At 40.1% G+C, this 24,068-nt stretch overlaps 1 protein-coding gene across 5 annotated transcripts; it reads left to right on the top strand.

Moving 5' to 3' along the window:
* The first annotated feature begins 217 nt into the window (after nt 1-217).
* Nucleotides 218-24,068, top strand: BEND3 (BEN domain containing 3). 5 transcript variants are annotated; one of them, XM_075923957.2, is made up of 4 exons: nt 218-464; nt 9,909-9,953; nt 10,795-11,018; nt 14,946-24,068. In XM_075923957.2, exons 2-4 carry the CDS (start codon nt 9,920-9,922, stop codon nt 17,193-17,195), a joined length of 2,508 nt encoding a protein of 835 aa, XP_075780072.2. In that variant the 5' UTR covers nt 218-464; nt 9,909-9,919; the 3' UTR covers nt 17,196-24,068. The 5 variants fall into 5 exon arrangements, with proteins under 5 accessions (XP_075780072.2, XP_075780073.2, XP_075780074.2 ...); XM_075923958.2 differs by lacking the exon at nt 218-464 and adding an exon at nt 753-771; XM_075923959.2 differs by lacking the exon at nt 218-464 and adding an exon at nt 807-1,023.

Here is a 24,068-nt window from a genome sequence, read left to right as displayed (position 1 = left end):
CCCACTAGCGCCCCTGCTCGCCCCGCCCGGCTCCCTACCCACGGTAACACTCGGCGCTGGGGCTCGCCGGCCGGCTCCTTGCAGCCCAGGGGCCGGGGTCTGTCCCCGAGGCGGCGGCTCCCAGCCTTGCGGGGCGAGGGGCGGGGTGGGGGCGAGGGAGGCGGTTGGGGCCCGGCGCCGCACGCGGCTGCAGGGCGCAGGGGGGCGGGATCGGCAGCTCCCCGGGGCCGAAGGCGCCTTTCCACGGGCGGTGCCGCCCGGGGCCCGAGCCCGCGCGCGGGGGGAGGGGCGGGGTCCCCAGTGGGCGCGGGCGGCGCTGGCCGCGGCTCGGGGCGCTGTGTCCTTGTGCGGAAATGACACACGGTCCCGTCACGTCACGCGAGAGCGCAGCGCGCGGACCCTCGCACACAAAGAGCGGGGGGAACCCGGGCACCAACGCGCCGCCGCTCCCGCCGCGACCCCAGGTGAGTGGCCCCGGCCGGCCCCCGCACCGCAGTGCGGGCGACCCCGGGCTTGGCCCCCCGCTCGGGTCCCGGCCGCCCCTCCCCCCGGCTCTTTGTTGGCTGCTCGGGACATGGGTATGGCGCGGCGGCTCGTGGCAGTGATCAGGGCGCGCGCGCGCGGGCCTGGGCAACTCCATCTCCCCAGCGCGTGAGGGGGGGAGGGGAGTGGAACGGTCACGCCGTCACCCCACCTCCACCGGCCACATAGATCCGCCCGGGCAGCGGTCGCACCGGAAGCCGCCGCTGCAGCGCCGCGCGCGCTGGGCTCGTGGGTTTTTACCGTCGCGTGCGCGGAGGGAGGGGGTGGGGGGGGGAAACGAACGGGGCTGCCGTAGCCTCCGCCCCGGGGCGGGGCTTCCCCCTCAGCCCGCCTCGCGGGGCGGCGCGGGGCGCACGTGGCGGGAAGTGAAGCCCCGAGGAACCTACTTCCCTGGGGAGCCCCGCGCGGGCCGGTCCCCCCCCCATGGGCGCGGGTAGGGAGCTGGCTCCCCAGGCCGGTCGCTCGGGGCTGCCCCTGCAGGTACCGCGCCCCCGCCGCCCCGTCTCGGCTCGCTCAGCCTCTTCCCGCTCCGCCGCCGCCAGCTCCCGCCGTTCCGCCCGCCTGGCTGCCCGGCCTCGTCCCTGCCACTAGCCGCGCCGGCCTCTCCCGCTTCCACGGGGCCAACCCCTTCCAGCCTCGCGCCCCTGAGCCCGGCCTCGGCTCCCCCGCCGCCGCCTCCGCCTGCCTAGTCCGCAGGGAGCGATGGGCCCCGATCCCCGCCCAGCTCCAAGGCAGCACAAGTCCCACCGCCGGGCACCGGTGATCCGAGCTGCCAGCCCGTGCGGTGTGCCCGGTGCTGCTCCCTATGGGGACCTGCGGATGCAATTAAGGCGCAGCCCAACTACAGCGGAGGCTCAATCCCGATTTCGCGCTGCGGCGCATGTGCCAGCAAAGCCCCCCGGTGTGGATGCAGCCTATAGCGATGGAAGGGCTTTTCTGTCGTTCTAGGAGCTCCCATCCCAGACCGATGGTAGCTGTGTCCCTGACAGGAAAGTTATTCCACTGATTTTGCTGCCTCTGCATGAGGGTTAGGGTGCTGTAGGTAGGCTGGGATGTGTGGCTTTTTTTACACCCCTCAGTGTGGAGTTTATGTAAATATAGATGTTAAGTATCGACCAGGATTGCTAGTTTTTCAGCTCAGGACCCATTTCTAAGGTAGTGCCTGCAATAAATTAAACAGCTACATTTAACAAGATAAAAATAGTTGGGGATTTCTGGTAATTATTTTAAAAGGTCCAATTCAGGATCGGCTACTGCATGGATCACCCTCTTCTTCTCCCCTCTAATTCTTTTGTGGTGAAGAAATAAGGACTGGAGGAAATGATTTATTTTTTTCCCTTTCTTCTGCATGCATCCACCTAGTTAGTGCCTGGCCTACCTGCTGAGTCTGGACAGTTGATTCTTAATTTGCCTGAGTAAATATGTGCTAACAAATAGCTGTTGTGCAATGTACATGTATATTTTTTTCATATATATATTACACAAATATCTTGGTTTTAAACATTTAAACCAAGATTTTTTTAAAGTAGAGTAAAATGCCCAGTACATTTTTGGAGACTTTCTGATGCAGGTAGTGCCCAAAGGGTCAGTTATTCTGTTCAAATGTGGTGCTGAAAATCATTTGTTCTTACCTAATTAAACTATGTTGAGAACTGCCCCACCTGTTTACCTCATGTCAGCAACAGGTCATTTTGATAGTGAAGGCAAGTCAAGTGGGTACAAACCAACAGTTAAATATAGTTTGAAGAAGCTACCACAGGTCCTTTTTTCAAGGAAGCAGGAACACTGAGGTTTGAGAGAGAGAGATTTGAATAAAATTGGAGAGACATTGTCTAAAAAACTTGCTGCTTTTCTCAGAAAAAGACCACTTAAGTGAAAAGCCAAATTGTGGTTAACATGTTGCCAAACATAAATATGTCTAAGCACTAGAAGATGAAGTTGTCATTTGACAACATTTTAGGAACAAGCAATGACCGTTATAGCTTAAGAGCGACTTGTGGGAAAAATTTCACTGTTTGAGAGACCAACTTTTTTTTAACTTCATCTGTAGATGTAACTAAAAATAAAAACAAATTGAGAGCATACCCTATAAGTCCTATTGGCAAGATGCCACCATTAGAGACAAGCTTCTTTGGAGCAGTGAGGCTGCCATATACCACAGGAGAGCAAAGGAGGCTTTTAATCTGCATAAAATATTAGGACACTTTTTGTCCATGAGGGTAACACTTTTGATTTTTGTCTCCTAAGTTTTAAAGACAAAAGAGGCTGTGAATTAAAAGCATTTATAATGAGCTTAATGTTATAATATTGAAATAAGTTTGTAATATGCAATATGTTGTTCAAGATGTTTAATTTTTAGTACTTTTAGATGTTCAGAATAATCCAGCATTGGATTATTAACAGCAGTTTTATTATTAAGAGTGATGGAACTGTAAACATCTGTTTTTGCGTACTTTTATGTTGTTTACAGTTTGCTCAGCTTTGGCAGTGAAGCTATACTGATTTATTTCACATTTGTTTCAACTAAAAATCTTTACATTCATCTTTAATAAAACTAGTAGCTTCAGGTGCCAGACCTGCCCTTGAAATCCCTTCCCTTGTTAAGTAATTTTACAATAACATTTCCCAACATAGGAGGGGATGTTCTCCACCACCAAAAAAGACCAACACAACTTCAGGGGAAACTGACTATATACAAAGTGCTGTCAAATGTACAAAGCAAATAGACTGGATTTCTTTTGTTTCCTTTTGATATAATCATTTTAATTTATAACATTAACAAATAAAGACATTTCATCAAGAAGTGTAATATGCTGACAATAACCCTTTGCAGTCAAATTATTATGTTGGGTGTCACGCAGACAATTGCAATGCTGTTTTGTTTCGAGTTTCCAACAGTAGAGGAATGTTTATAGCTGTGTTTCTCAAAGTGGTCCACAAAACCACTTCGAGAAAACTGTTAACTGGTTGTGTCAGTTTGTTTACTTACTGGCACCGCGACCACAGAGCTTTACAGCTCCTGTTGGCTCTGTTTCACCATTTACAGCCCAAGGGGAGCCAGCCCATGATGCTTCCCACGGCTCCCCTTGTCTGCAAACAGAGACAATAGGAGCCAGTGCAGCCAGTTAGCAGGTTTCTCTTAGTGGTTTTGTGGACCACTTTGGGAAACACTGGTTTATAGGAATTGAAATTCTCAAAATCAGAAGTCTTAAAGGGGTATAGCCATATTAGTCTGAAACTTTAACAACAACAAATAGTCTTGTGGTATGTTAGAGACTTAACAAAAATATATATAAATATCATGAGCTTTCGTGAGCAAAACCCACTTCCTCAGATGAGCTTGAGCTCACTCAGTCTCATCTGAGGAAGTGGGTTTTGCTCACGAAAGTTCATGATGCTATAATATATATTTGTTAGTCTCTAAAGTGCCACAGGACTACTCAGGATCAGAAGAGATCTGTTCATAGTAGGTTTTTATTTAAGGAAATATTAAAATGCTTATGGACAAACTAAGATTCCATGGAAATCAACAGCGTAAGCTCTGGCTGTTTTCAGTAGAGTAAGAATTTAACATTTAGGAGGACCAGCTTTCTTTATTGACTTCAGCTGAGCCACAACTATTTAGAGAAGTTGAAGAACTTGGCCTTTAATGAATAACCCATATTTGAAATTTATCTGCAGGTTAATTGTAACAGTAACTTTGCTTTCTATGTATAGCTAGAAGAAGAGGGGGGTAAACTAGCAGTCTTTTTAAACAGAAGGTAAGATAAAGTATCAAAGGAAATTATTAATCTTCCAATGAAGCGAAGTTTTGCATTTTAAGTGCATGTTCTGATTCATACAATCTTGGCAGAAAAGCAACAGATTTAAACTAAATAAACAGAGTCCTTGTACATACACAAAAGTTTTCATACAGCTGCAATATAAACATTAACCCTCACTGAACATTAATATTTACACAAGAATTTTGGTTTGCTGGTGTACCAGGTGTCAGTCCTATAAAATAAATACCTAGTACAGCACTCTTCTTGTGATGTTCTGATAAAACAGCAAGTGGGAGTAAAGGAGGGAAACAAAAATTCTATAGTACAGTATATGAGATCTGTGGAATCTAAACAGTGGCATCTCCTTAGGCCATCAGCTACTCCAACCATTAATTAGGTCCCAGTGCTCTATCTGATCCTTTTAAAAGAAAATGTTTTCTCCCTTCTCTGCTTAAAACAAGGTGGATAATTTTAAAAAATATTTTTCAGTAATCCTTATTACCAGTGAAATATACTGGTACATCCCACCCTTTGATTAAACAGATTGATCCTCTTATTTTTTCAGATGCAAGTGAACCTAAAATCAGAGATATAATACTTCTGATAGCCTTCAGTGTCAGGCACAAAGCAGTGTACCACCATAAGACCATCAGAGGCACAAATACAAGGATTTTTATATATTGTTTTTACAGTTAATATGGATTTATCAGCTGCTAATGATATTATTCAAATGTTTGTGGTATGATCTTCATTGAAGAAAAACATGTTCTTATTATAGGGTTGTGAAAGATTAACCGGTAAATATCAGCTTCAGTGGATGGTGGGCAGGGGCCTGTCATGGATAGGGGCCACTCCAGCCAGGCTTTTCTGTCCCCCCTTTAATTGATTAACCGGTTAAATATTGTGTTTAACTACTTAACAAATTAAACAGGGTTTTACATCCCTAGTTCTTAACATGCATTTTTGAGCTAACCAATGCAGTCAGATGTAAGGATTATTATCATCAATATCAAACCATTTTCTAAAAAACTAGAAACATGAAGTTTTGTATATATTAGTATGGATACAGATGATGTTTTCAATTGGCAGAATAAATGATTGTTATATGTAAACTCAGATCCCGTATGGGTCTGCCACACACTAAAGAATTCCTACAGAATTAATTCCATGTCAGAAAACAATTTTGATCTTGTATTGGCATGAGCATGTTCTATGTGACTTTACAGATGGTTGTCATTACTAGTTTTACAATACCCTCAAATACGTTAGGCATTTTACAGTACAGGTCATTGCTGTGAAGTACTTACACATGGTGACAGCAAACACTGGTGTAAGGAGCTACAGTATGACCACATGATTATTCAGGTTAGGCTTGACTATCCTGATGGATAAACTGCATATATGCATCTTTAAATAGTTGCATATTAAATGGTCATGAGGAAATGTGAAGGAAGTGTTTGAGATAGTGGTGTAGCATAATTACAGATGAAGGTGTGAAGACGCTCATTGGAGAAGCAGATATATAGGCATCAAGAATAGGTTTTTTATATCTGTAAATTCCATGATTTTAATAATAAGTGTAAGCAATTTCTGTTCAGAGGCTTATTTTTTCATAAAATTGAAAGTACCAAATAAGAGAGAATATGTCTTCTTGATTGTTATGCAGTTTACGCTATGGGGCTAAAATACATTCAGAACTTGCTTTGCTATTGCTCCCCTGTAATATTTTATGAGCAACACTCAACAGTTTGACATTACGTTGATACTTATGCTTATTTCTGACATTTTTCATAGAATAGACATCTTAATAACTTGTCTTATGACCCACTTGATTGCATAGTTTCTCTTTTGGGGAGCAAATAGCAAAGCAAATTCTAAATATATTTTAGTCCCATAGATCAGCTGCATTACACTACAGAGACATATTTTTTACACAGGAAGGTACTTAATGTAAATGAAACTTATTTTACTACAGTTTAGCATCTGGAAGCAAGGAGACCCAGATCAAACCATTTCTGTGTACAAGTGCTTCACAGACTAGTTTGAAAAGCTCTGATTCATATCAGTGCTTCAGATTCAAGAATTTCTTTTCCTTAGACAAATGGATAAAACTGCCTAGATGACTATAGACTGTTTCAGTCATAAAAATGGAAACTTTCTTTTACTATCATGGCTAAGACTTCATAATTTTTAGATTTCTGAAAAGAATGTCTTAGTCTTGAAGACTTAGTAAAAGGGAATGTTGTTCTCTTTGCATGTGAATTCCTACACACCGGCATCTCAGGAACAGAGCAAAGCAGTATACTTACTTTACATCTTCACCAACACTATGCTAAGAGAGGTGTTATGTTAGTTGTAAAAGTGTGGTCGTGCTATAACATTTGTAAAATGTTTCGTTCTTTTTATGAGTTCAGCATTGATTACATTAAAGTAAATGCTGCAACGCTTTTCAAACAAGGTACTGTTACAAGCAGTAGGAAATCCTTTTCAATGACTTACTGCTTTCATCCTGGGCATATAGTCTGCTGCAAATGGTGAGACTGCTCTGTCCCTTCTTCCTTAAACACTGAATCTATCTGAATATTTGCACCTTTTTGAGTTTCTGTGGATGGCTAACTTGAGCTAGGAACACCAGTAGAAACAAAAATACAGGTGACGTTAATATTTTTGGGTTTGAATTTGAGGAAAAATCAAGAGTAGGGCATACTTGCTTAATTTTCAGCTTGCAAACTCACAGTCACAGTTGAAAGCTGATTGTTTTTCTGAGTAATTTTCTTTATGCTGATAGTCGATTCTTTGGGTAATATTGTGTTTTGTATTTCTATTATAGGCTTATTTATAGTCATAAATAATTCACAAAAGTCCTCCAGAACAAATCATTGCACCTAATGTATAAACCCAGAATTAAATGTGTTTTAACCATCAGCAAACATTTGCAATGCCTGAACCAAGTTATTGTTTAAAATGTATTCAAACAAAAACCATACAAATTGAAGTTTACTAGTTTAAGAAATAGGCTTTTTGTCTTTGGGATGGTAAATAACTCAAAATGGTTAGGTAATTGCACTTTACATTTAACAAGCAATTTCATCTAAATCCTGATTCCACTGGTGTCTAGGTAAAACTGTTGATTTTAGTAGAAGCAGGATTGGGCCATTAGTGTAGAGTGTAGTTTTCTTGTTGTGGGTATTTGGTATGCAAAATGGCTATGGTCTATCAGGCTCCCAAACCCAGTTTCCTGGGAAACGAGAACACAGGCTGCAGCTCTGATCCTTTTCCCAGTAAGATACTGTAGCTTGGAGTAGATGCCCCTGAGTTTCCTACTCTGGTAGTCATGGCTACAAACCCAAATTCCCAGGCCACATTACATAATTACTTCATCACTAGTGTTTCTGCCTTGCATCTGTTTGTTCTTTTCTAGAACTAGTTACTAGTTTAGAGACAAAAGGGTGAGGGAGAGAGATTTAATTTTATTTTGAAACAGGACAGATCAGGCGATCATTCAGCCCCTTCAATACACTCAGTGCAATGAAAAACAGCAAGGAGCGCACTTACTTTCTGAGATGGATTTCTCAATTTGATTACTGGTACCATTTTTTCCTTGATTCTGTTGGTTTTTATCTTTTTCCCTAGCCATTTCCCTCTTGCTATCAGGTTCAGAATTGTCAAAGAGAGGCTCTGAAACTGTTCCTATTACTTACCCTCTCTCTAACTTCCCAGTTCCAACTGTGATTCTCAGGCCCTCATGTAACTCTTGCTTCCAACCCACTTGTCTCCTGTTGGAGAGACTTTCCCCAAGGTGTTCTGTCTGTTGTTTGAACAGAAGTGACGGAAGAAAAATATTATTCCATGTCTCACCATACAAAAGGAGTCCATACACTGATTTTATTATCTTTTTTTACTTTATGTATATTTATGTCTGTCAATTCTTTTCTGGTTTTGGCTCCATGTTTGCTACTTCTCTCCATCAGCACAATCCCTGACAAGTGCTTCCCCAAGGAGCTGCCTAAAACACTTTAAAAAAATCTATGACTTCCATATGGCATGTGATTGTTGTAAGGATGTCTGCTTGGTTAGCTAGTTGGGCCTTGGGCTTTCCAGAATATACGAAATTTCCATGAACTACATTCAGTTCTCATCTTCTTCTTGGTCGCTCCCATATTTTTGTCAGTGGGCTGTGTCCCCCTCTCCCCCAACCCATACCTACTACAGTTAAATGAAATGTAATAGTTACTGGCCTGGAAGTTGAATGTCATTGTATATGGGATATTAAAGCAAATTCAGTATAGTTTAACTTTCTCCTAGAGCACAGGCCACAGTACTGTTCTTTCAGGATTTTTCAGATATGATTGTATAGCCCTTGCCTAAATGCATAAAATGCACTTGTTGAATTAAGGCATATACATGGAACATAAATGTGTGTGTGTGTGCACAACCATGGGTCAGTGTGTTTTAACCAGAAAATCTCTGGGTTTGGGTGACCTATACAGTGTTTTAGCAAAAGAAGGGTATGATTTGGAGAAAGAAATCTGTCTGGAAAAGTCATGCAGTTATGGAAGTATTTATGTATTTCAAATACATTTCTCTGGGTTCAGTGAACCAGTGAGGCTAGACATATATCTGAATAATTTAGACTATGTATGGCTGATTTAAAAGGTATCCAATTGTGGTTGCCACTGTTGATGGATGTGTACTTCTGTATGGCTAGTGAGAGCTGAGTGAGGATGCTTGTTCATCTGTCCTCACTGGAGTCTGAAGCTCTCTTTTGAAACATGCTCAGAATTTGGAGTTTCACAAATGACCTGTCATGCTAGGTTCAGGGAAAGGGGAAAATGTGGCAATTTTGCCATGAGTACTAATATTAAATCATTTTGAAACAGTTAAAATGTTTTGTTTTTCCTGTAAAAAAGCATTCTGATGCTGTTTGGAAGCCACCAGTTAACAATTATAAAACATTTGTTAATGTACCAAATGGGGTAGGTTGCTGGTTCTTCAATACCACAATCCACATCAAAGTGGCAAATTTTATTGCAAATTTATTCAGACAGCCATGGCATATAGGGAAAGACCAAAAATGTCATCTAAGCTAACCTTTAGTTATAATATAGTTTGTGTTGCATTTTTAAACTTGTGACGTACACCAAAAATTGACCTACAATGGAACTTGATAATGGACTAGAACATATCTTTGGCTCTTAAAACAGGTGGCCATTTAATACAGTGATTGAAAAAAACATACAGTGAAGTTTCATTTGCACTTTACAAAGATTTCTGCTTCTATAGAAAATTAAAACTACTGAACTAATATTCTTCAGTGTTAAATCCTCTTTCTTTTCTGGCCATCCCAAGTAGTTTGCTGTTCAATTTACATTGCTGGGCAGATCTGCAGCTGTCCAGGAAACACTTAAGAAAAGCTGCCTGCCTGCTATAATGTGAATAAAAATGGAGAAGATGGGATATTGACCAAGGACTGTTAATATTGTCCAAGGACAGCAAATGGGAGTAGATAAGAAGTTTCTGAACATTTTTTAACAAAAGACTGAAAATGTAACACTTACTCTGTCTAGAAAATTACTGATGTTGTCTTTATTTTTTTTAAAGTGGGCTAGAAGATGAACTCAGCTGAATTCAATGATGATGATGAAGGTAAAATGCTATATTTTGTTTGTTTTCTAGTCTGATTAAAACACTAGTTCTTTAAAAACTTTGTTTAGATGAAAAATACCTTAGCTACTAAAACGTATTTTGTTAGCCATCATCCATCTCCCTCTCCTGCTTATTGTACCTTCTGCTCACCTGTTATGTGTTTATCTTAGAATATAAGCTTTTTGATTCAAGAACTATCATTACTATATATTTGTACGGTTCCTACCACAATGGTGCCCCCCGAGTGAGACTTCAAGGTGCTGCCCGTTATATAATATTGGCGTGGGGGGAGGGGATTTTTTTAAAAGAGCCATTTATGAATTGGCCCCAGCCTGCCCCAGAAGGGACAGGGCCTTGATCAGAAGGGGCGGGGCCAGGAGACTTTTCATGATTCTCCCTCCCCACACAAACCCTGATTGGCCTAGGGGTGGGGGAGTGGTCTCCCCAAGGCCAGTCGGGCCAATCGAAGTCTCTTGGCTCCTGCCCTTCCGGGGGCACACGGCAACTAGAAAGAAATGTAGGCTGTTTTAAAACAGTCGGCGTTTCTCTCTAGCGGCCGAGCATCCTCGGTGGGGGAGGGAGGTAGACTTCACACACTCCTCTATCCCCAGGTCTTGATTGGACTGGGGTTGAGGGAGTCGCAGGGCAGCTGCGGGTTGGATCCACTGGCTTGGTGGGCCAGATCTGGCCCACGGAGGCCCCTTTGCCCACCCTGATACAATGATAAATAATAATTATGATGTTCGAAAGACAGTTTCAAAAGAACAAACAAAGTATATTATTATAAGGATATCATTTCTGGAGAAAGTGTTTGATCATTCTAAACCTTCTCTTTTTCTAGTTAAAATTATAAAAAATAATCTTGTGAAAATAGAAACAGAAAATGAAGATGAAGCACTAGACTGCTCTGTGACATCTAGATCTCCTGAGAAACACTCATTGGATGGCTCAGTTACTTGTCTACAGGATTCCAGCAAACGGAAACAGACCTCACTTGGTTGTGATGGTTCAGGGATCCAACAAGAGGTTCTACCTAGTGTGAAGAAAAGACGCTTTACCCAAGAGGTGATTTTTCTACATGTGGTTATATACATGAGGCACTGTTCAGATTTTATGGGCTAAATTTACTTCTGGCATAAGCATAGCACAGCTCTTTTTTTAATAAATTCATACAAGCAATTAATTTATTTACAGTAAGAAATCTTTGTCTTGTTTACCCACACTTCTTATCTGGATATTTTTAAATGTGTGAAGTATTTCATTTTACAGTATGATTTTAACCATGACTTTTTTAACTGAAGCAATTATTTGTTTCTAATAATGCATATACATATGGAATTCTCAAACTGGTTTGGCTTAACTAAATCTGATTAAAAATGAGTAGTCCTTAGCACCTTAGAGACTGACATATATATGTAGTATCATGACTCTGCTCATCTGAGGAAGTGGGTTTTGCCCACGAAATCTCATGATGCTATATATATATATATATTCTCTAGGGTGCTACAGGACTACTCATGTTTTTTAAAGTAACAATCTAACATGGCTACTCCTCTGAGACTAAATCTGATTGTGTTCATAGCCCTCCTCTCATGTCCTTAGAATAAAGGTTTTTTTAAATATTTTCATTAGAAATTTAGGCCTCAGTCCTGTAGTCAAATCCCATGGGTGAACCTAACTGTCAGACAAGGGTTGTAATATTTCCAGATTTATGTACAGTGGGAGAGATTCTGATATCAGTGAAACCAGTGTAGATCCATAAGTTATTTGAAGTTGATAGCCTTGGATTGACAATGAGGCCAGAAACTGACTCAGTTAATGGGTTGTGCCCACGAAAGCTCATGATACCATTTACATTTTTTGTTAGTTCCTAAGATGCTGCAGAACTATTAGTTATTTTTAAAATTTATTCTCAATTGACTAGTGCTGAATCAGCATGTTTAGAATAAATAACCAGCCACAATCTTAGTCTGAAGTTCTAACAGAACCCATGGGAGGCTAAAGTCAAACTGTTAAATGCTTTGAGTATATTAGTGAAATTTGGGCTCATAAATGCTTGAGCCACTTTTGAAAATGGGCCTTAAAACTTGCAATGCTGAATGGAAGAAAACCTATATGCTTTTTAAAATCTGCACCTATGGTCCTCAGATATAATGTGCAAGATTATTTCACAATAGCAAAACGCTACATTTCATAAAAACTCAGCAACAATATGTAATACAGGTAGCTTTCTTTGACCATGTAGGCAGCATGATATTATGTGCCTCTAACTTGTACAAAACAATCTGTCTTTTAATTTTTAGTAGTACTGATAATCTTTTTAACTGTGTATAGCATTATCTGAATTACATACATGCTTAAAAGTCCAAGGTCCTTATGGACAATACAAAAGAATGTTCCACAATAGATTATTCTGAAATTTTGCCAAAAATACTCTATGTATGTTTCAGATGATGGTAAACCCAGCTGGCAATATAATCTGTATAGTGCCAGGATTATTACTGGGGGTAAGGAGAATGTTTTAAAGGCAAAACACAGTATCCCAAATTAACAGAAAATGCTTAAATCTAGCCCCAGATGTGGCACTAGCTGTTAGCTGAACACTGACCGTGTGTTTCTGAAATGCAGATCTGCAAATTCCTATCACAACCAGATCCAAACATCGTGAGCTGCATTAGTGAAAGGGCAGAAGTTCTGCTGCCCTTACAACATACAGAGATCTGCCATAATTCTCAGCGTAAGCACTTCTTTTTTTCCAAAGGGCCCCTTCCATCCCTAAGAATGTTAACTTTTATGTGTTTGTTTTAGAAGTGCAATAAGGCAATTTAGATGATCACTCCATGCTGATTAATACACTTCCCAGGTACTGTGGTGTTCCTGCATCTTCACTTCAAACTGAGCATTAATCAGGACTACCCTTAGATTATCATGTTTTATTGCTTAATTAAACAGAAAAAAACTTATAGTAAAACCTGAAAAGGACTAACAAATGAGTTGGTTATCATAACAAGCCTTCTAACAAAGATGGTGCCAAATGGTGGGTGCTCTTTTTATGAGGATTATTAAACCTGAAGATACAAGGTTACCACGTAAGAGCATATTTCACCATGTGTTCAAATACCTTTATAATGCTGATTTTTTTTTAAACAAAAGCTAGAGATTCCTGTTCTTAATTCTGTCTATTGTGCTTTAGTATTACTGAATCCTATAACAGATGCTTTTCTTAGGGTACATCTTCCCACTTATCAGGAGTACTTCTATGAAAAGTGATTCTGTGAAAGCAGTGTTTTGAGGTTGCTCCATGTTTATCATGTCTCATTAATTCCATCTCAAATGTACTTTGTTTACAAGTAAAACTGGAGAAGAATGTTTCTAATTGCTATCCCTGTAGAATAAGGTTGCCAGTTGTCCTGACCAGACGCCATTTGCAGCAATAGTATCCAGTCAGGAGAGTCGGCAACCCTACTGCACAATCAACTGGGATCTGAAAATCAAGCTTCCCAAGTACCATCCCGGCAATAAGGATTCAGCACATCCCTCATTTATCATCTGTGCAATATCATGGTCTTCATTATGCTCATAAAGACACAGTATGTCTTCAGTTGGGTTACACTTGTGTAAATGGGCAAGAAGTGGAGCTGCAATTAGAATTTACCTTATTCTGGTGAGCTAGAATAGAACCCAGCTTGAGCTCCCTTATCTGTTTGGACTCTGCATTGTTTATAGGACTAAAAAGTAGAATAAATTCACTTTTGTCATTAAGATAAGCAGATATGAGTTTGAATACACATGGCAAACAGATTGGCAGAGTAAGAAGATGCTGCCATTTTTTTAAACTATTGTTTTTCAGAAACAATGAATAATTTAAGGACCTGATCATAGAATGGGTGTAATAGTAGCTCATTCCCTTTTAACCTCAGCCCTTAAGTCTGTATTTCATTGCTTTTTAATATTAGAATGCATGTTTTTTGTGTTTTTGTCTAATTAATATTCTGTATAGCAAGCTGGGAAAATCAATATGGTCAGATTCAAAATGTGTTTGTGTGTTCTCACATGTTTTTGAGTTCTGTGTATTGTAATTCTTTGTTGTTGTTCATCTACTTAATTATCTAGGAGTTATTCACAATATCCATGTGCTTGCAAAAATAAATAAATGATGAGCTAAATATTTACAGTGAATAAATGAAAACATTTGCTTCAGAACTCAAACAATGAGAAACAGTTAGGAAATGCAGTGCTTAAGAACTCATGCTGTAAATTATTTTTAAGAGTTCACTGCGAGCTAATTTAGCACCATGAGGAATTCAATGATTATAATGTCTATAACCCTTTCAGAAACGGATCATTCCATTTTCATTTTTAAAAGGCCTTTTTACTAATTGTATTGTTTTTTAAATTGGGTTAGTATAATAGAATTGTCCCTGAATTGGACCACTAGAGGTGGGGAGGATTTAAATACTTGAATAAATTTTAAGATGAAAAGGAGAAAAAAATTAAATATATCTGTGTCTAGGTTGTTGGACCACGGTGTCCTCCTTAGTTGGTATAGAGAGAGTAATGAAACATGAAAATATAGTTGGGGGAGGATTGGCTAGGTCACAGAATTAGGAGATAGACAAATCTGAATTTTGTTCTTGGCTCTGTCACTTCCATACTGCCATTCAATCTTTCTGCCACACATAAAGTGGGAGGTAATTATATTTAAATTGGTAAAACATTTAAAGCTCTCTGGGTAAAAATGCTAAGTATTATAATTGTACAGTTATCTGATAACAGGTCAAGATCAAGGAAGTAGAACAATATTTCCCTGTAAAGCATGTTTGGTGACTGTTTTCCTTCAGTACATTTATGAATTTGATTTCTGTAACAGAGTTGGATTCACGGATGAAAATTAGGCAGTGCATATTTAACAGTGCCTGTCTGTGGAGCACAAATGTATAGCTATTTTTTAAAGCAAACTGTCTTACTAATACAATGCTTATTCATTCATAGGGCGTCATTTCAAACATGAAGAATCGAGATACTGGGTCACCCACTCAGGTAAACATAGAACAGCCTAACAAGAACAAGAATCCCAGTATAACATGGCTGTGTGAAGAAGAACCCTTCAATGACATAACCACTTCATCCTACAAGAAACCTCTGTATGGCATCTCACACAAAATTACAGAAAAGAAGAACACACCAGGGGCAGAGCAATTTTCTTCTTATGAACTGTTTGAAAAGGTTAATCCAAGCAGCCCCTCCCATCTGCGGAGTTTGAGCGATCAACGCAAAAGGGACTCTGGTGCTGCTATTGCTTTAACAGCTTCCACTGCAGATTCTGATCCAAACATATATTCTTTGATACAGAAAATGTTTTACACCCTAAACACCCTGAATTCCAATATGACTCAGCTTCACAGCAAGGTTGACCTGTTGTCTCTTGAGGTCAGCAGAATTAAAAAGCATGTCAGCCCAACAGAGTCTGTAGCAGAGTTCAGGCCACCCCCAGAGTACCAGCTGACGGCTGCAGAACTTAAACAGATCATGGATCAGAGCAGTTCAGGTGGAGATTTGGCTTGTCGGTTACTAGTTCAGCTTTTCCCAGAGCTCTTCAGTGATGATGAGTTCAACAGGAGCTGCAGCACATGCGGCTTTCTTAACAAAAAGAAACTTGAATCACTTCATCTGCAGCTTATCCGAAACTATGTGGAAGTTTGTTATCCTTCTGTGAAGAACAATGCTGTGTGGCAAGTGGAGTGTTTGCCCCAAGTTAATGACTTTTTCAGTAGATTTTGGGCACAAAGAGAAATGGAAAACAGTCAGCAAAGTGTGCAGTCATCCAGTTTTTATGAGGCCGAACAGGTAGAGTCTTCTCATTTCATTGAGGATAAAGAGCAGGAGGAAGCTTTGTCTCTGGACAGAGATAACCCCACAACCTCAGATTATGTTCTGGATGCTCAGGATCTCAATGAATTTTTAGATGAAGCATCATCTCCTGGGGAATTTTCTGTGTTTTTGTTGCACAGATTGTTTCCCGAGCTCTTCGATCACAGGAACTTGGCTGAAAGATATAACTGCTATGGAGATTCTGGGAAGCAAGAGCTGGATCCTCATCGACTTCAGATAATTCGAAGGTATACAGAAATTTACTTTCCTGATGTGCAGGAAGAGGAGGCCTGGTTGCAGCAGTGTGCCCAGCGAATAAATGATGAACTTGAAAGTATATACATGGATGGGAGTGATTGTGAACAGATGAGAGATGACTATGATTCTTCTAGTTTACCTGATGATGTATCTATCATAAAAGTGGAAGACAGCTTTGAATATGAAAGGCCAGGAAGAAGGTCAAAAAAGATTTGGCTTGTGCCCATAGACTTTGATAAACTTGACATTCCCACTCCTGATTTTGATGTTCCTATCCCAGATTACCTTTTGAACAAGGAACAAATTAAAAATATATATGAAAGTAGTCTGTCCATAGGAAACTTTGCCTCTCGATTGCTTGTTCACTTATTTCCTGAACTGTTTACTAATGAAAATTTAAGGAAGCAATACAATTGTAGTGGATCTCTTGGCAAGAAACAACTTGATCCAACCAGGATTAAATTAATTCGACACTATGTGCAAATATTGTACCCAAGAGCGAAGAATGATAGAGTATGGACGTTGGAATTTGTTGGGAAGCTTGATGAGAGATGTCGACGCAGGGACACCGAGCAGAGACGCACATACCAACAGCAGCGGAAAGTTCATGTGCCGGGTCCTGAGAGGAGAGAGTTTCTTACCTATGCAATAAACCCAGAAAGATTCAGAGAAGAGTTTGAAGGGCCACCACTGCCCCCAGAAAGAAGCAGCAAAGATTTTTGCAAGATACCACTTGATGAACTTGTCGTTCCTTCTCCAGACTTCCCTGTGCCTTCTATGTACATGCTATCTGATAAAGAGGTAAGAGAGATAGTACAGCAGAGCCTTTCTGTGGGAAACTTTGCTGCTAGGCTTCTAGTAAGACTTTTTCCAGAGCTCTTTACTCCAGAGAATCTCAGACTGCAATATAACCATTCAGGTGCTTGTAACAAGAAGCAACTTGATCCCATCAGACTCAGATTGATCCGTCATTATGTTGAAGCTGTTTACCCTGTGGAAAAAATGGAAGAAGTGTGGCATTATGAATGTATACCAAGCATTGATGAAAGATGTCGGCGTCCCAACAGGAAAAAGTGTGATATACTGAAAAAAGCCAAGAAAGCAAAAAAGTGACACTCCAAATTCTTCAGACTTTGACCACTAAATTATTTGGGGAGAGCACATTTTGTTCTAAACTGGTAGTCTGATCTCACTATGGAAACTAAGGGTGATCAGCCCCTAGGAATATTGGGCCCTAAGATTCGTTACTTTAATGTGTGTTGTATATACAAGGACACTGCAACAGTGGGAAGTCGTTTACTACACTTGTACATGATGAAGACCATCACTGATTAGTGTTGAAGTCATTTAATGACTCATTAAGAGCATGACTTTCACTTGTGCAAATACATGTATTAATGTATTACTCCTCTCCCCACTTTTGCATCTTCCATTTTTATCACTTTTTTAATAAATCTTTTTAAAAATCATTGTGCTCTTCAAGGGCAGTTTTGCATTAAACCTTTTTTAGACATCAAGGTTAAATAATTTGGAGTTTGAAATCTGAATTTTTTTTTAACTTGCAAATTTTGTTTTTGAAAGTGCCATGTTCATTGAGAATGACTGGAACATTAGACTCCGTTACTTCAGTAATTTCAGCTATCCCTATTTGTTCTTGATGAAATTAGGATAATGAAAATAACACAAGGTCAATACTGGATCAAATGTTATTTCCTTTTTGACTGTTACCCATGTATTATTTCCATTGCTATAAGAACCGAGACGCAGTTAGACACTGTTTTTACGTTAAGACCAGAGAACTGATCCTTTACCCTACTCATGTAAGTTATTTCATTGACTTCACTATGACCACTGGGAACTGCTTCAGAGAGTAGAGTTACAAAACAGAATCAAGTTTTTTACCAGCAAAATATGTTGCTGTTGCTCATTAGTCTCTCTCTTTGTAGAAAAAGTACTTGAAACAAAGAATGTAGAAAAACATAAGTCCTTATTCTTCATTAGAATTATGATTCCAAAGTTTTCCAATATTAAATCAAATATTTAATAAGTAAAAGGTACATACAAAGGTTTGATTCTGTAGCGGAATTGAATGCTGCAGGGTCCCTGTCCATGAGCTATGGTGATTTGGTATGTTTGTGTGAATACAGCACAACCCGGAGTCTTTGAATGTCATAGGGATGTTGAAAATACCTTTGATTATCCAAGTTGATTTAGTGTAATTGAAAGCTATCTGAAAATGTTATCTTGTATGGTTAACTTAGGTTCAGATGATCAAGATTACATTGTTAATATGATCAGTTATAATGAACATCCTATCTCCATTGTGACTTCACAATTTGTGATCTGTTCTTGGAGAGTGCTGCATTAATATCAGAATCTGATTTTCCTCTCTATTATGGTGTTACAAAGCAGGATTTCTGATGATGTCACCGGTATGAAAGAATTGAGCCTTCTGTTGTTAGTAATGGCAGTGATCATTTAATACTGACCATCCCTTGGACATCTTGAGATATGTTGAGGTTTTCTCAGTTCCTCTTTTGTTATTACTTAGATGGGTCATAGTATTGCATTACAGTTAAGCCCCAGTGTAAATTTCTATTTTAGCAATTGTATTAAACTACAAAATATGTGATATTTTTACTTCAGATTTTTAGAATTTACTGTTATCAGAATCATGTTGATCCCTTCCTTTAATTTTTTTTCTAATGGCAAGAATTAGATACGTTATTTTACAGTGTTAAAGCAATAGTAAGTCACAGTAGATAGTAGTATTCACTCATTTTCCCCATGTGCTGCCAACATCCTAAAAGAATGTATGATGAGAGTCATGATTGTACTGAATAATCTAACACTGTTTAAATTCACTTAAATGTTTCCTGTTGGCATAAGTCATAGCAGACCATGTGCAAAATGGGTATCAGCGCAGATATGGCTATCAATAAAATGAGAACATTTTACCAAAGATAATGAACTTATACCACAATGTCTGCATCTTACCTTTAATTTTAGTACGTATTTTAGCAAACTGAATATATCAGAAATGCAGGGATTTTATAATTATATGGTACCTCATCCTATCTATTAACTATTAGACATGCACTTTTATGGACTATATAAAGTGTTATGAAAATGGTAAAAACCTTTTAATTTAGTGCTGAAAATGACTAGCATTTATTCTGTAGTCCAAAAGATAAGGAATGTAAGGTGCAGGTTTTCTTTATAATTTATTTATCTAAGAGTACTACTATACTATACGGCTATTTCAGGATATTGGAGGTATCCTGAAATAGCTACCCTGCATCTTCACAAGCTGCCCCCATTATTTTGAAATACTTTTCGAAATAACCGGTGCGCTCTTTTGGCATCCCAGTAAACACGCAAATTGCGTATCTTACTTTGAGTTTAGGGTGCTGTGTAGACATACCCTTAATGTCACATTTGTTTCAACAATAAAGTATGTCAAATCCCCTTGAGGACTTCAACATAACTGAAACTTGCACATGGTTGATAAAGAGATTATATGAATGTACAGAATTTTCTACCTAACAACATACAATTTTAAGATATATTGACATTTTCAATGAGTTTTGACATTTATTTGATACATTTGGCTTTACCATCTCCTAAATCAGGGTTGAGTAAAATATGGTCCAGTGGCTAGATCCAGCCCACCAAGTCACTGGATCTGGCCCATGGACCATCCTGCTGTGACCCTCAGTTGCTTCTGTTTAAAGCGCACTCTCTGTGTGTCTCTGCTTTGAAGGGAGGGGGAAGGCTTCATGTGAGCTCCCAGCCCAATCCTCATCTCCTATTGGCTGGAAACAGCCAGCCAATAGGAGCTGAGAGATTGGCCTGGAGAACAGGGGCAGCACAAGCCTCTTCCTCTTCCCAGAGCCGAGAGCCAGGTGGAGGTTAGCAGCCTGCAGTTTAAAGTGCAGCAGGCAGGGAGCCTACCCTGCCTTGGGGGTGCTGCAGGGCTGCTGGCCGCCAGGAGACACTTAGGTAAGCATCTCCCAGCCAAAGCCTGCCTCTGGCACCCCTGCACTTCCTCTACCCCAACTCGCTGCCCCAGGTCACAACTCCCTCCCAGCCCCTGTACTCCCTATAATACCTCTCCCCCAGGCCAGAATCCTCTCCTGCACCCAAACACCCTCCCATGCCCTACACCCCATTCCCCTGCCCCAGGTCACCATCCAAACCCTCTGCACCCCCCTTCCCCAGATCACAACTCACAGACCCTGTACCCTCTCTGAGATCCCTCTCCCAGGCCAGAATCCTCTCCTGCACCCAAACACCCTCCCAGACTCTGCATCCCATTCTCCTGCCCCAAGTCATCATCCAAACCCTCTGCACCCCTCTTCCCAGGTCACAGTTCCCTCCCAGACTTTGAACCTCCTCCTAGAACCCTTCCCCCAAGCCAGAATCCTCTCTTGCACCCATACTCCCTGACCCTACACCCCAATCCCTTGACCCAGGTCACAACTCCCTCTCAGACCTCATATTCCCTCCTGCACCTCAGTCCATAAACCTGTGTGCCTTCCTGCACCCAACCTCCATCCTAGACCCTGCACCTCTTCCACAGAAAAGTGCAGCTCACTTTCCAAGACTTGGAATGGCCCCCCACCAAAATTTATTGCCCACCCCTGTCCTAAAGCAACCAAATGAATCTATATATGTGACACACTGATTAATGTATAAGTTTTATTTTAAAAAACCTACATTATCAAAACTGGACATACAATAGTTCAACAGAAATGGTCTTTTTCTCAACTTCTGGTCAAACTACTGTAGTTTGCTTATATATAATTCATCCTTCTAATTTGATTGTCTTGTTGGGTTGCTCCACAAATACTTTTGAAACACCATATAAAGGCAAGTATCAGAGGGGTAGCCGTGTTAGTCTGAATCTGCAAAAGCGGCGAGGAGTCCTGTGGCACCTTATAGACTAACCGAAGTGTTGGAGCATAAGCTTTCGTGGGCAAAGACCCACTTCGTCAGATGCATGTAGTGGAAATTTCCAGAGGCAGGTATAAATATGCAGGCCAGAATCAGGCTAGAGATGACGAGGTATATAAAGGCAATATACCCATGAAAAGAAATTTAACTTGCAAAGGAAAGTTCTTGAGATGCATTTGGAAGTGAATTCATCCAATTGGTAAAATAATGAAATGTATGTATCGTTACAAAAGAAATCCTAGCTTATGATTGGCAATGAAAAATCATGTGAATTGTAAGTTTAGTTTCCATTATTTAACTTTTCTAAGGTCAATTTCTGGAGTAACATTAACATGTCATGCTATATCTACACTGCCGCTTTTTATCGGAAAAAGGTACGCAAATTGCGCTCTGCAATTTGCATACTTTTTTCCGATAGTTTTGCCAGAAGAGGCTTTTCCGAAATTTGGCCCATCTACACTGTGCCAAATTTTGCCCATCTACACTGGGCCAAATTTTGGAAAAACCACCTCTTATGAAGAGCCCTTCTTTCTCATGGCACGAGGAAGACATGCCAAAAGAGCGCATCTGCTCTTCTACAAAAAATGTAGGAAGAGCAGACGCATTCCCTGGACTGTAATCTAGACATAGCCAGAGTGAATACACAAGTGAGGGCATCCTGATCATATCCAACAGCTCTAATCTCTCTTTTTAAAATGTTATTTTAAAAGGACATACAGTTACTGATTTCAAACTTAGGCTATCTGGAGAAATTCCCAAATATGTAACGAAAACATTCAGAACATATGTTACCATACACACATCGACTTCATATTTAAGTATACATTGTTTACCTCAGTAAATCCTGAGATGAATGTCAAAAGTCTTGGGTATCTGCTTATTAAATTGTAATATAATAACACTTTATGATTATAAAGGATACAGCATAGTATTCAAGGACTCTATATTTTTCATTGTGATTATCAACATTTTCACAATAGAAAAAAGTACCACAAGCCTGCAACAAAATTCATGTAGAATTTTTTTTGTTTTTGTTTTTTTGGTGTCTCGTCAGTTTCACGCAAATGAAACAAGGAGGTGTGCAAGGATTTAAAATACATAGATTCTTTTCTGAAATTTCAAGGGGAAAATGAAGTGACTGCCTAGAAGTTCTTTATCCAGAGATTCTGGCAGCAGTATTTTGCAGATAAATGCAAACATCATGTTTTCAAGAGCGAAAACTACTTCCTATTTGAAAAGATTACATCTGATTATTAGTAAGAGTAAGATGTAGCCCTGAGGATTTTGTCATAATTGTGTGGTGTTTTGAATAAAAAAGTAACTTATCTTAGGAAAAATGTTGAAAGGCAGATCTATTTTTCTACCTTCAAGTTGAGATAGTTTGTATATCAATTTTGTTTCTGAATACATTTATTTTCCTGTTTAATATTTTGTAATAGTGGTGCCCAGAGGCCCCAATCAGGATCAGGGCACTACGGTGTTTAACACTGTATATGCACATCCTTGTTGACTGAAAAAACCTAAACTAAACAAAAAGTGACATATCCTACAGAAATTTCCATTACAGAAAAATAACCATTTTCTGTTTAATAGGAAAATTTCTACACATGGGTATTTTATATTGGTCTGGTATGGTGCTTTTGTGATTGTGCTGAGCTCTCGTCTGTTTGAGATTAGAAACAATTCTTCACAAATCCTTTTTTGTCCCTGCATTTCCAAAGGAGGCCATCAGTTCATTAACTGAGAGATACAAACCCTGCAGGTATCCGTCAGAGGTGGATATGTGTCACTCTGTTTTATTTTTGATTCCCTTCATGGGATACAGGGGTCAGATGGCTTTGTAACATGAAGCCATTCCTGCTGTATGTCTCCTTTTGATGCTTTGAAAGCTTCAGAGGGCAGCTGGATAAGTATATTTTAAGGTGAAACCCTGTTGCTGTCTGAGCAAACAATACCTGTAGTGTACTATCCACATTTTTTTCCTGTTGTTTCCAGAAGCTATCCTCACACAATTTCAAAATCTTTAAATTTTCCTGTTCCTTTAGGGAAGACCTTTTACTGTCAATGTTCCAAACCATGCCTATTAGTTACAAATTATATTTTAACAGCTTTTAAACCAAGATTTTCAAAATTATTGACTACTGCCCAATTTGACACCTGAATAGAGGCCTGATTTCCAAAGGGTGGATGCTTTGCAATTTCTGAAAATCAGACTCCTCATCCATATCACCAATTGCTTTTGAACACTGTGGCCTGTGTCTTACGTCATAGTTCATTAGGATATATGATGTAGTTTTGATAACAAATTCATGTCACATGTTCTTTGAAAGACTCACGCATCTCATATTTCATGGTTTTTATATCTTGGAATTGCCTCCATCAGCTATCTAGCTGTCTTCCATGTTTGTTTGCTTGAGAGTGGAGTTTGCACACTTGTGTCTTGTCTACACTACAGAGTTTTGTTGATGCAAGTTATGTAGCCATACAGCCACAGCTGTAATTAAACCTCTCTTTCATGTTCACATTATGCTCCTTGTGTTAGTGGAGCACATCCATAATAGCTTTTTACATTGGCAGAGAGAGCAGTTGACTATGCAATTTGCTGTAGGGTATTTTGGGAGGGCTTTGCTGCACCTCATGGGGACAGGTACTGCATCATTATGATGGCTTCTCAATCCCATCATTCCATGGGCATCCTTACTAGATAGCCAATCTCTCTTTAACTGCTGTCATAAACTGCAATCCAGCCAGCTGTCAGAAATCTTGCTTCTACACTGCTCTTCTGTTTTGTGCTGTATTTTGGGCACAAGGTTATGAGAAAAGCCCCGTGAGGAGCTGTTTGGCTGGGAGAGGCCTGGAAGGAACATATGAACACTGAGCCACAGTAATGTGTGTTGCTGCAGTGGGCCAAGCCTAGAATTATTTGCGTGCACCAGTGTATATATAACGACTTGAAACAATTGCTCTGTGAACTGGAGGTATGTTTAGACTTACTTTCACTTTCGGAAGATACGCAAAAAGTTTTTTTTT

Source organism: Pelodiscus sinensis, chromosome 3, assembly GCF_052426305.1.
Source record: "Pelodiscus sinensis isolate ZL-2025 chromosome 3, ASM5242630v1, whole genome shotgun sequence".
NCBI lineage: Eukaryota > Metazoa > Chordata > Testudines > Trionychidae > Pelodiscus > Pelodiscus sinensis.
This window is presented reverse-complemented; position numbering and strand designations above follow the sequence as displayed.